The sequence below is a fragment of the Thalassophryne amazonica genome, chromosome 9, assembly GCF_902500255.1.
Source record: "Thalassophryne amazonica chromosome 9, fThaAma1.1, whole genome shotgun sequence".
Lineage (NCBI taxonomy): Eukaryota > Metazoa > Chordata > Actinopteri > Batrachoidiformes > Batrachoididae > Thalassophryne > Thalassophryne amazonica.
The window spans coordinates 10,725,216-10,738,249 of NC_047111.1; the positions used below are offsets into that span (position 1 = coordinate 10,725,216).

General features: G+C 39.8%; 1 protein-coding gene across 1 annotated transcript; it reads right to left on the reverse strand.

Moving 5' to 3' along the window:
- On the reverse strand, window positions 1–10,598 carry ndufa2 (NADH:ubiquinone oxidoreductase subunit A2). Its single transcript, XM_034177382.1, has 3 exons — window positions 10,440–10,598; window positions 262–368; window positions 1–182 (listed from the first exon to the last, which is right to left on the reverse strand). Exons 1-3 carry the CDS (start codon window positions 10,541–10,543, stop codon window positions 91–93), a joined length of 303 nt encoding a protein of 100 aa, XP_034033273.1. The 5' UTR covers window positions 10,544–10,598; the 3' UTR covers window positions 1–90.
- Window positions 10,599–13,034: the final 2,436 nt, after the last annotated feature.

A 13,034-nucleotide genomic window follows, 5' to 3' on the forward strand; every position in this document is an offset into this window, starting at 1 on the left:
TTAAAGGAACAGTGGAACTTTATTTTGAAAAGCACATAAATGTCATTTATAGTCATCCTGTTCATTCACATCAGAACCTGGACCATCAGATCAGGGTTTGGTCTGAACCAGGGCCTGCAGGACTTTGGCCACCTGATCAGCTGTCATGTTGTCCACAGAGACGCTGCGTTCAGCCCCGAAATCTGCACACAGACACACAGAGTCACAGCCAGTTCTGGAGCGGGGCCAGGTCCAAAAGTTCTGAAAGGTGGTCCTCCTCACCGTATCGTGCCCAGAGTTGAGCCTGAACTCCAGAACATTCTCTGATCAGGATCGGGAAACCTGGATTGGCTTTCTTCAATGTCACATAGTGCTGCTCCACAAAGTCCCTGAAACCCAAACAGAGGACTCGTAAAAATCCGGGTCCAGTTGTCCGCACACAGACTACACCCTGGAAAATTAACATGATCCCACATTTCTCATTTCTTCTAAATAACTGTTAGATCAGTACAATAGTCCTCTAGGCTGGACTATTGTAATTCATTATTATCAGGTTGTCCTAAAAGTTCCCTAAAAAGCCTTCAGTTGGTTCAGAATGCTGCAGCTAGAGTACTGACGGGGACTAGCAGGAGAGAGCATATCTCACCCGTGTTGGCCTCTCTTCATTGGCTTCCTGTTAATTCTAGAATAGAATTTAAAATTCTTCTTCTTACTTATAAGGTTTTGAATAATCAGGTCCCATCCTATCTTAGGGACCTCGTAGTACCATATTACCCCATTAGAGCGCTTCGCTCTCAGACTGCGGGCTTACTTGTAGTTCCTAGGGTTTGTAAGAGTAGAATGGGAGGCAGAGCCTTCAGCTTTCAGGCTCCTCTCCTGTGGAACCAGCTCCCAATTCAGATCAGGGAGACAGATACCCTCTCTACTTTTAAGATTAGGCTTAAAACTTTCCTTTTCGCTAAGGCTTATAGTTAGGGCTGGATCGGGTGACCCTGGACCATCCCTTGGTTATGTTGCTTTAGACGTAGACTGTGGGGGGGTTCCCATGATGCACTGTTTCTTTCTTTTTTGCTCCGTATGCATCACTCTGCATTTAATCATTAGTGATCGATCTCTGCCCCCCTTCTCGGCATGTCTTTTTCCTGGTTCTTTTCCTCAGCCCCAACCAGTCTCAGCAGAAGACTGCCCCTCCCTGAGCCTGGTTCTGCTGGAGGTTTCTTCCTGTTAAAAGGGAGTTTTTCCTTCCCACTGTGGCCAAGTGCTTGCTCATAGGGGGTCGTTTTGACCGTTGTGGTTTTTCATGGTTTTTGTATGGCCTTGCCTTACAATATGGAGCGCCTTGGGGCAACTGTTTGTTGTGATTTGGCGCTATATAAGAAAAAAGTTGATTGATTGATTGATAGCAACATATCTGAAAGATCGAACCTGCTCAGGACAAAGTTTATTTATCATAACTGGACCAGAAGTCAGATTTCTTTCTTTTCAATTACTACATTAATAACAACAACAACAAGTGGCAGTAGGTGGGGTCCAAGCATGTTTTACACAATTCAACCCATTAACAATGTGGGCATGGCCCAAATTTAGACCCTCCTCCCCATCCCCCGTCCATCCCACACACCTTCCAAACCAAACAGCAAGTATTTGGGCTGTAAAGTTAACTGCATCCAACTGCGTGATTATTTATTCATCAGCAGTTGTGACCTAACGATATAAATAAATCATCACAGGCCTCACTGAGTGCGCTGCTCTAGTCTGTGTGCCACCATTAAAACGCAGACTTCTTTTCCTCCTCCATTAGTTGTTGTAGACTTTTATACATGTATAATGAGGGGGGAAAAACACAAAACATGAATGAGGAAGGATCAATAATATGCCCCCCCCCCCGGCTCCTCCTCTGTGAGTCAACACAGTTTTTTTTTTTTTTTCTTTTGTTTTTTACTTTCTCAAGAATACATATAAAATCATTTTCATTTGGAAACCAGAGTTTTGTGATTTTATCCACAGGGTTTTTGCTCTGAAACAGTAAACAGCTCCGTGACGCTTAACAACGGCTCAACAGACTTCCATATTTGTTAAAACGTATAAAACTCATTCACTCACTCATCTTCAACTGCTTGCACCAATTAAGGGTTAAGGCAAAACATCCGGTTTCCGGTTCCACCTCCAGGAAGATGGCAGCTTAATTCACGAGCTCCCGGACAGCTTTGTAAAATAACCCCATAAACTTTGGGTCATTTTAAAATATGTAATTTATTTTGAAAACAATGGAGAAAGGGGTTACTACTCGAAGTAGGGTGATCACACGACCCTGAATTGAGCCGAAGCAGCTAAGCGGGATCACCGAGCTTCTGCTCATATGGTGAGGATACTCCAAAGCTAGCTTAAAAATATCCTCCATGAGCTTCAAAAGTTCATAAACGATAACAGGGAGCAACTCTCCGACATAAAACGCAAGCTTAAAAGAGCTAATGACAGACTGGATGAGGTGGAGAAGAGAATTAATGAAACTGACAACGTGCTTCAAGTAATGTCGATGGCAATTAAGAAGCTACTGTAGAGCCAAGATAATCTCGGGAGAGTGAGGAGAGCCAACATGAGGATCCACTGCATACCTGAAGGAAAAGAGGGGACTGAAATGGCTGACAATCTTTTGAAAAACACACTCAATTTTGCCCAAGAGAAAGATCTCGGGATCGAACGGGCTCACCGAGCCCTGGCACCAAAGCCAAAGGACCGGAATACCAAACCCCGATCCATCGTGCTCCAGTTTGGAAGTTACTGGACCAAGGAAGAAGTCCTCCGGTGCATATGGCAGAAAAAAAGACGGTGTTCGCTTTTACGTGGATCATGACTTCCCTCCTGAGGTGCTGAAGAACAGCAGTGAACACGCTGAAGCCAAAACAGTTCTGAAAGCAAATCAAATAAAGTTCCAGACTCCTTATCCTGCACGGATGCAACATTTTTATGAAGACGGCACCCGGCTGTGTGAAAATGCTTCAGAAGCAATGAGCAACATGGGCTCACGAGGGTTTGCAGTTAATGTGGGGAAACCCACCGCTGACCTGGTTCGGGAGGTGATCCAGCAGCTGTCCGCCTGACAGACCGCGAGACAACGGCAGGACCGGAGTGATGAAGCGGAGCTCGGGGAAGCGGCTGACGTCACTCGCAAGAAAGATCACTGCTGTCAATACAAGGAGAAACTCCAAGCTTTCAGAAGGTGCACTCCTACGGCGGACAATTACGTCACCATTTTATTAAAATAAAGATGATCACGGACGTGTAAGTATGAAAATATTCTGATCCTCACCCCGAGAGACAGCAAAGAGGTTGTTTTTCCACCAGTATGTGTGAGTTATCTTCAGTTTGTATTATATATTTTTTATTTAGCCATCGACTAACATGCGGCCGCCCTGCACCAGTGATGTAGCGGGGGACCCTTCCTAACAGTAGCTTTGGCTTCACATTTTTTGTTGGGAGAGATAAGTGTGTATAATTTTACTATCAAAGATAACACAGAGAGATGTGATAAGTGTAACTTAGATAAACATGAATACGGGAGAAGTTAAAGTTATTTCTTCTAATGTGAAAGGGATTCTAAAGTCAGCCAAAAGAAGTCAGATATTGTCCAAAATGAAACAGGAAAACGGCTGGTGAAACTCTTACAGGAGACACACCTCAACCCAACAGAACATGAAAAATTAAAAAGAATGGGTTTCTCAAGAGTATATTATTCTCCTATAAGAATGAACGTAGGAGAGGGGCAGCAATATTAATATCACAAAAAATATCTTTTGACTTAGTCTCAAAAGTCACAAAGAGGGAAGATTTATAATGGTGACAGGCAAAGTCAATGTATATTAATAACTATATACAACATTTACCCCCTGCCAGAAGTGATTTTGTCTTTTACAGAAGGATGTTTGATTTAATGATAGAGGCTAAAGGCATTATCATATGTGATGGAGACTGGAACATCCGCCTGAATCCAAAATTAGACTCATCAAAAACTTTAATAACACCTTTGCATTAAAAAATGAATGATCTTTAGTCCTCTGGACAGACTTTAACCCATCAGGCCGGGATTATACATTTTACTCATGCCCCCATGATACTTAATAATAATTAATTAATATTATTATAAATATTAATGTTTCTAGAAGAAAACGATAATCGGGGGGTCAACTCAGCATTAGTTTGGGATACATTAAAAGTGGCTGTCAGGGGAAAATTATATAATTTTGTTCTTATGAAAAGAAAAAGAAACAACTAAGACTAATAGATCTTAATCATCAATTACAAGATCACAAAAAAAAAACAAAAAAAAAATCAGGAATGATATAAAAATATTGAACTCAAAAGAAATTGAAAAAAAAAAGGTGGTATTCACAAAACAGAAATCCTACAAGTTGAGCTCAAAATCAATTAAACGTTTGGAAAGAAGGCTGCAAAAACAACAAGCTGATAACATCATGTACAAGATAACAGAGCCAGTTTCTAAAATTACACCATATAAAACAACAGGAAATACAACAGACATTTAAAAGGTTTTTATAAACTTTTATACAGACAACCGCAACTAGAAGATGAGCAACAAATCTGAACTTGCCAGTAATAATGGAAGAACAAAAGTACTAACTGGTCCAGTGACATGTTTAGAACTAAATAATCTATCTCCAAGCTTAAAGTGAACAAGTCCGCCGGACCAGACAGTTTGCCATCTGAATGGTATAAAGCCTTTCTCCAGGAATTAATGCCAAGCCTGCTCAGAGCCTGTAATACAACTCGAGGAGGGGTGATGCCTCCATCTTGGAATGAAGCAGTGATATCGATTATACCCAAAGAAGGAAAAGTTACCGTAGACTATGGATCATACAGGCCAATTTTTGTGTTAAATACCGGTTACAAAATTTTTGTGGCTATAATTGCCAAAACATTAGAAAAGATTGTCCCTGAGCTCAGACAGTCACTTCACATAATAAATCATATTCAACTGAATAATATCAAATCTTTATTTATCAGCCGAGATGCAGAGAAAGCTTTTGACTCGGTGAGCTGGCCTTTCCTACATAATGTACAAAAAAAGATTTGGCACGCATGAAAAATTTGTTAAATTAATCAATACAATTTATAGTAAACCCTCAGCCTGTATTAAAATAAGTGTTTATCTCACAGATCCTATAACTTTAGAGCGTGGAATGCGACAAGGGTGACCTTTGTCGCTGCTGCTCTTTGCCCTTTATACAGAACCTCTTGCACAACAAATAAGACAGACAACATCCAGGGAATTTGTTTAAATAAGGACCACAAGGTGGCACTATATGCTGATGATGTTTTGGTTTATTTAAGCCAGCCCTCTTTCTCACTTATTGAACTGATGAACCATTTACAGAAATGTAGTAGATATGCAGGATACAAATTAAATATACAAAAAACACAAATCATGTCTTTCAATTAGGCCTACTCACCTCCAATCTAGATATGAGAGAAATTCTGCTTCAAATGGGGCCAGAATTCACTGAAATACTTGGGAATAAAATTACTGAATCCAATTGATACACTTTTTGCTTTAAATACTGTTAGTGGGGCTGCGAAACATACGAATTGTGCACAAAATGAAAGAAGCATGAAACTTTCAGGATTTGCTTTTGATGACATAAACTTTGATTTATGATGTGGAGGCATTCGCAGTTTGACCCCTGGGGTCAGCTAGAGGTCATTGACCTGTAGGATATGAAATTTCTATGTACTAATTTAACCCATTTCTGATGAGTCCAATTGCCACAGAAGTCAAAAACAGTCACTCTTAGGGGTCAAAGGTCAAGGTCGCTTGAAAAGATCCCACATTTTTGTCAATCTACATATATAATGTACAGTGTCTTTGTATTTTAGCAAACAATGCCATGTTATGAATCACCAAAATTGAAAAGTCCACGTGAAAGACATGATCCAAGTGCCTGAGACTCATCCAGAAATACATTCTGAATTCACGGCTGGATGGTTTGTTGTTCAAAAGAGCAGCAACTGCTTTTCTTGTATGTCTACTGACCATATCAGTGTCATAAATGATATAATAATAATAACTGATAAACATATTGATTTATTCTGCCTTACAGAAACCTGGTTACAGCAGGATGATTATGTTAGGTTAAATGAGTCAACACCCCCGAGTCACACTAACTGTCAGAATGCTCGAAGCACGGGTTGAGGAGGAGGATTAGCAGCAATCTTCCACTCCAGCTTATTAATTAATCAAAGACCCAGACAGAGCTTTAATTCATTTGAAAGTTTGACTCTTAGTCTTGTCCATCCAAATTGGAAGTCTCAAAAAAGTTTTATTTGTTATTATCTATCGTCCACCTGGTCGTTACTGTGAGTTTCTCTGTGAATTTTCAGACCATTTGTCTGACTTAGTGCTTAGCTCAGATAAGATAATTATAGTGGGTGATTTTAACATCCACATAGATGCTGAGAATGACAGCCTCAACACTGCATTTAATCTATTATTAGATTCAGTTGGCTTCGCTCAAAATGTAAATGAGCCCACCCACCGTTTTAACCACACTTTAGATCTTGTTCTGACATATGGCATAGAAACTGAAGACTTAACAGTATTCCCTGAAAACCCCCTGTTGTCTGATCATTTCTTAATAACATTTACTTTAATGGAATACCCTGCAGTGGGGAATAAGTTTCATTACAGTAGAAGTCTTTCTGAAAGCGCTGTAGCTAGGTTTAAGGATATGATTCCTTCTTTAAGTTATTCAATGCCATATACCAACACAGTGCAGAGTAGCTACCTAAACTCTGTGAGTGAGATAGATTATCTCGTCAATAGCTTTACATCCTCATTGAGCACAACTTTGGATGCTGTAGCTCCTTTGAAAAAGAGAGCCTTAAATCAGACATGCTTGACTCTGTGGTATAACCCACAAACTCGCAGCTTAAAGCAGATAACCCGTAAGCTGGAGAGGAAATGGCGTCTCACTAATTTAGAAGATCTTCACTTAGCCTGGAAAAAGAGTCTGTTGCTCTATAAAAAAGCCCTCCATAAAGCTAGGACATCTTACTATTCATCACTAATTGAAGAAAATAAGAACAACCCCAGGTTTCTTTTCAGCACTGTAGCCAGGCTGACAAAGAGTCAGAGCTCTATTGAGCCGAGTATTCCTTTAACTTTAACTAGTAATGACTTCATGACTTTCTTTGCAAATAAAATTTTAACTATTAGAGAAAAAAAATTATTCAGTAATGCTGGTATTTGGCTAGACTCTTTCTCTCCGATTGTTCTGTCGGAGCTATTTTCATTAGTTACTTCCTCCAAACCATCAACATGTCTATTAGACCCCATTCCTACCAGGCTGCTCAAGGAAGCCCTACCATTAGTTAATGCTTCGATCTTGAATATGATCAATCTATCTTTATTAGTTGGCTATGTACCACAGGCTTTTAAGGTGGCAGTAATTAAACCATTACTTAAAAAGCCATCACTTGACCCAGCTATCTTAGCTAATTATAGGCCAATCTCCAACCTTCCTTTTCTCTCAAAAAGTCTTGAAAGGGTAGTTGTAAAACAGCTAACTGATCATCTGCAGAGGAATGGTCTATTTGAAGAGTTTCAGTCCAGGTTTTAGAATTCATCATAGTACAGAAACAGCATTAGTGAAGGTTACAAATGATCTTATGGCCTCAGACAGTGGACTCATCTCTGTGCTGGTTCTGTTAGACCTCAGTGCTGCTTTTGATACTGTTGACCATAAAATTTTATTACAGAGATTAGAGCATGCCATAGGTATTAAAGACACTGCGCTGCGGTGGTTTGAATCATATTTATCTAATAGATTACAATTTGTTCATGTAAATGGGGAATCTTCTTCACAGACTAAGGTTAATTATGGAGTTCACAAGGTTCTGTGCTAGGACCAATTTTATTCACTTTATACATGCTTCCCTTAGGCAGTATTATTAGACGTATTGCTTAAATTTCATTGTTACGCAGATGATACCCAGCTTTATCTATCCATGAAGCCAGAGGACACCACCAATTAGCTAAACTGCAGGATTGTCTTACAGACATAAAGACATGGATGACCTCTAATTTCCTGCTTTTAAACTCAGATAAAACTGAAGTTATTGTACTGGCCCCACAAATCTTATAAACATGGTGTCTAACCAGATCCTTACTCTGTATGGCATTACCCTGACCTCTAGTAATACTATGAGAAATCTTGGAGTCATTTTGATCAGGATATGTCATTCAATGCACATATTAAACAAATATGTAGGACTGCTTTTTTGCATTTGCGCAATATCTCTAAACTTAGAAAGGTCTTGTCTCAGAGTGATGCTGAAAAACTAATTCATGCATTTATTTCCTCTAGGCTGGACTATTGTAATTCATATTATCAGGTTGTCCTAAAAGTTCCGTGAAAAGCCTCAGTTAATTCAAAATGCTGCAGCTAGAGTACTGACAGGGACTAGAAGGAGAGAGCATAATCTCACCCATATTGGCCTCTCGTCATTGGCTTCCTGTTAATTCTAGAATAGAATTCAAAATTCTTCTTCTTACTTATAACTTTAACTATACTTTTCCTGGTTCTCTCCCTCAGCCCAAACCAGTCCCAGCAGAAGACTGCCCCTCCCTGAGCCTGGTTCTGCTGGAGGTTTCTTCCTGTTAAAAGGGAGTTTTCCTTCCCACTGTTGCCAAGTGCTTGCTCACAGGGGGTCGTTTTGACCGTGGGGTTTTCTGTAATTATTGTATGGCCTTGCCTTACATTATAAAGCGCCTTGGGGCAACTGTTTGTTGTGATTTGGCGCTATATAAATAAATTGATTTGATTTGATTTAATTTTGGTTGTTGAGGCAGAAATGTAGCCGCCATCTTGGACCGAACATAAACATTATATAAAGTAGGCGCCAGATCGGTTGTTGAGGCGCATAAATGCGGCCGCCATCTTGGACCGGTCATCGTAGTGATTCCATCACAAGGCACAGTTTAGGTTTGATTTTATATTCTTATTTAAATTTTTATCCTTCTATAATAAAGTTGCTTTGTTCTTTGTTATTTTCTCTGTTCAGAAAGTGTCTTTTACCACTGTATTTTTTATCCTTCTATAAAAAAGTTGCTGTGTTCTTGTTTAGGTTCTCTGTTCTTGCCCCAGAAGCTTAAAGGTTAAAAAAAAAATAAAATAAAATAAAAACGCTTAAAAAGAAGGTTTTAGCAATGCTAAAAAAAAGTCTGAGGGACGTAAATGACACGGTGAGATGCTTCGCTCGTTCATGTCCGCGGACATATACATATTATACGAGCGGAGCACTGTGCAGTGGTGCGAAGCTCACTCTATGGTAGATGAAGCCACAAACCAGAAATGGCACAAAATGATTTGATCCACTGACATCAATAGCCTTTTTGATGAATGATTCCCTTATTGGTCCTTCAGAACGGCCATTGTTTTTAGGGTTTTTGTTGGGTAAATGACCATTTCTTTACGTTGATTACAGACCCTGCAGCGGCTCGTAACAACTGCTTCTGCAGTGGCTGTTCTTGAAGCTTGAACCAATGAAGCATGTTTTCGACCCGCTGCTTCGTTGGTTCTGTGCTTCGCTTGCTTTTCAGAAGCAGCCAAGTCCGCTTCTTAACCCTCTCAAAGACAATTTAAAAATGTCAATCATGAGTCACATTTGTGCTGATTACAGTCACTAACTGGGACTCATGTCTGTTGCGAGCAAGAAATGAAAATCGTCCTCCGTCCCGTTAGCACAGCTCCAAACACTGTGCGGCTCTCTGCCGAGACAGAGTCCGGAATTATAACTTCAAAGCGAATCACTGTTTAAATCAAATGACACCTCTTTCCAAATGCTGTAATACAGACAATAAACTACAATCGACCAAAATGTTTTTTCCTCCCAAAATAAGACGTCCTGTGTTCTTTATGAATTACATCATGATGTGCAGCTCAGCTCAGAGGTACGGAGTTAAATTTGTGCCATTAATGTCTGAAAGGAAATGCTTTTGATAAAAACTCTCCTTTTTTTGTTTATTTATGTCCAGAGTTTAAGGATCCAGTGACCAAGTTTCATATTTATTTACTTTACGACTCAATAAAATGTTGTTGACATAGAAACCTATAAAGCCGACTGTTAGTAGACAGAAAATTCACAGGAAGTATTAAGGAAATCGATAAGGAATCGGACAGATATCGATTAAATCTTATCAATACACATCCCTCGACCTAAATGACGGTGAGTCGCTCGTTCATGTCCGAGATTTAGATTTATGGCTTGTGACAACAAACTGGAGGATATATTGCGGAGAACTTTTAACCCAAAGTTCAAACGAGAAATCGCCTTTAAAAAGGAGAACGAAAATCATTTTCGACCCACTTTATTCGTGTCATTATTATTGTTTTTATTATTGTTGCTGTTGTTGTTGTGGTCAGAGGGTCCGGAGCGGCTCTTACCGGGCCCCCGCGCTGCTCCCGGAGCTCTGACACAAGTGGACACGGAGCTCTCGGAGGTTTTTACTCAAAGTGGATCCAAGAGTCCTCACCACGGCAGCCGCCATCTTCAACCCACTGACACCACAAGACTTCTTCTTCGTCTTCTTCTTCTTCTTCCTCTTCTTCTTCCTTTTCCTTCGAATTCAATGGCGGACGGCACCAGCTTAAGGTGCACTCACCGCCACCTACCGGGCTGGTGAGTGATCGCTGAGATTTACAAAACCTTAACTCCTGGCAGCCATAGGCAATTGTTTAGATGTGCTGAATTAATCCAGTGTCTTTTAGATATTTAATCATTGTTTTGCCCGATGTGTGATGGGTTTTGCAGCAGATTTCAAAGGGACATGTCCTTATCTCTCTGCACAGTAACGCAGACAGGTCTCCTCCGTTGCTCAGTATTTGCCTCGCACTATATAAGAGCATGATGAAGAGTTTCCAGTTGGTCACAGTGGGGCAGACACCTGTTGGGTGTTTATGGATCCTTAGAAGAGTGTTATAAGACCTGTGTGGCCTATTTTGAGACGGACCAAGACTACTTCCTCTGTCCTGCTTCCAACCACATCCATTCTACCAAAAACATCTTATGGATTTGATAGAAGTGCTGTCCTGTATCATGCATGTCCCAAATTCTGCCATAACTCCATAACCTTTCCTTTAATAAGTCTTTCTTCAAACTTCCCAATCAATTCTTTCCAATCTTAACCCGTAAGTTGGAGAGGAAATGGCGTCTCACTAATTTAGAAGATCTTCACTTAGCCTGGAAAAAGAGTCCTGTTGCTCTATAAAAAAGCCCTCCGTAAAGCTAGGACATCTTTCTACTCATCACTAATTGAAGAAAATAAGAACAACCCCAGGTTTCTTTTCAGCACTGTAGCCAGGCTGACAAAGAGTCAGAGCTCTATTGAGCTGAGTATTCCATTAACTTTAACTAGTAATGACTTCATGACTTTCTTTGCTAACAAAATTTTAACTATTACAGAAAAAATTACTCATAACCATCCCAAAGACGTATTGTTATCTTTGGCTGCTTTCAGTGATGCCGGTATTCGGTTAGACTCTTTCTCTCTGATTGTTCTGTCTGAGTTATTTTCATTAGTTACTTCATCCAAACCATCAACATGTTTATTAGACCCCATTCCTACCAGGCTGCTCAAGGAAGCCCTACCATTATTTAATGCTTCGATCTTAAATATGATCAATCTATCTTTGTTAGTTGGCTATGTACCACAGGCTTTTAAGGGTGGCAGTAATTAAACCATTACTTAAAAAGCCATCACTTGACCCAGCTATCTTAGCTAATTATAGGCCAATCTCCAACCTTCCTTTTCTCTCAAAAATTCTTGAAAGGGTAGTTGTAAAACAGCTAACTGATCATCTGCAGAGGAATGTCTATTGAAGAGTTTCAGTCAGGTTTTAGAATTTATCATAGTACAGAAACAGCATTAGTGAAGGTTACAAATGATCTTCTTATGGCCTCGGACAGTGGACTCATCTCTGTGCTTGTTCTGTTAGACCTCAGTGCTGCTTTTGATACTGTTGACCATAAAATTTTATTACAGAGATTAGAGCATGCCATAGGTATTAAAGGCACTGCGCTGCGGTGGTTTGAATCATATTTGTCTAATAGATTACAATTTGTTCATGTAAATGGGGAATCTTCTTCACAGACTAAAGTTAATTATGGAGTTCCACAAGGTTCTGTGCTAGGACCAATTTTATTCACTTGATACATGCTTCCCTTAGGCAGTATTATTAGACGGTATTGCTTAAATTTTCATTGTTACACAGATGATACCCAGCCTTATCTATCCATGAAGCCAGAGGACACACACCAATTAGCTAAACTGCAGGATTGTCTTACAGACATAAAGACATGGATGACCTCTAATTTCCTGCTTTTAAACTCAGATAAAACTGAAGTTATTGTACTTGGCCCCACAAATCTTAGAAACATGGTGTCTAACCAGATCCTTACTCTGGATGGCATTACCCTGACCTCTAGTAATACTGTGAGAAATCTTGGAGTCATTTTTGATCAGGATATGTCATTCAAAGCGCATATTAAACAAATATGTAGGACTGCTTTTTGCATTTACGCAATATCTCTAAAATTAGAAAGGTCTTGTCTCAGAGTGATGCTGAAAAACTAATTCATGCATTTATTTCCTCTAGGCTGGACTATTGTAATTCATTATTATCAGGTTGTCCTAAAAGTTCCCTAAAAAGCCTTCAGTTAATTCAAAATGCTGCAGCTAGAGTGCTAACAGGGACTGGAGGTTTCTTCCTGTTAAAAGGGAGTTTTTCCTTCCCACTGTAGCCAAGTGCTTGCTCACAGGGGGTCGTTTTGACCGTTGGGGTTTTACATAATTATTGTATGGCCTTGCCTTACAATATAAAGCGCCTTGGGGCAACTGTTTGTTGTGATTTGGCGCTATATAAAAAAATTGATTGATTGATTGACTAGAAGGAGAGAGCATATCTCACCCATATTGGCCTCTCTTCATTGGCTTCCTGTTAATTCTAGAATAGAATTTAAAATTCTTCTTCTTACTTATA

Excerpts from the sequence above, each read along its gene's own strand:
- ndufa2 (XM_034177382.1), bottom strand. The coding sequence starts at position 10,543 with ATGGCGGCTGCCGTGGTGAGGACTCTTGGATCCACTTTGAGTAAAAAC. Across the intron at positions 369-10,439 it reads GGGAGCAGCGCGGGGGCCCG|GGACTTTGTGGAGCAGCACT; the intron begins GTAAGAGCCGCT and ends TTTGGGTTTCAG. Across the intron at positions 183-261 it reads TCAACTCTGGGCACGATACG|ATTTCGGGGCTGAACGCAGC; the intron begins GTGAGGAGGACC and ends GTCTGTGTGCAG.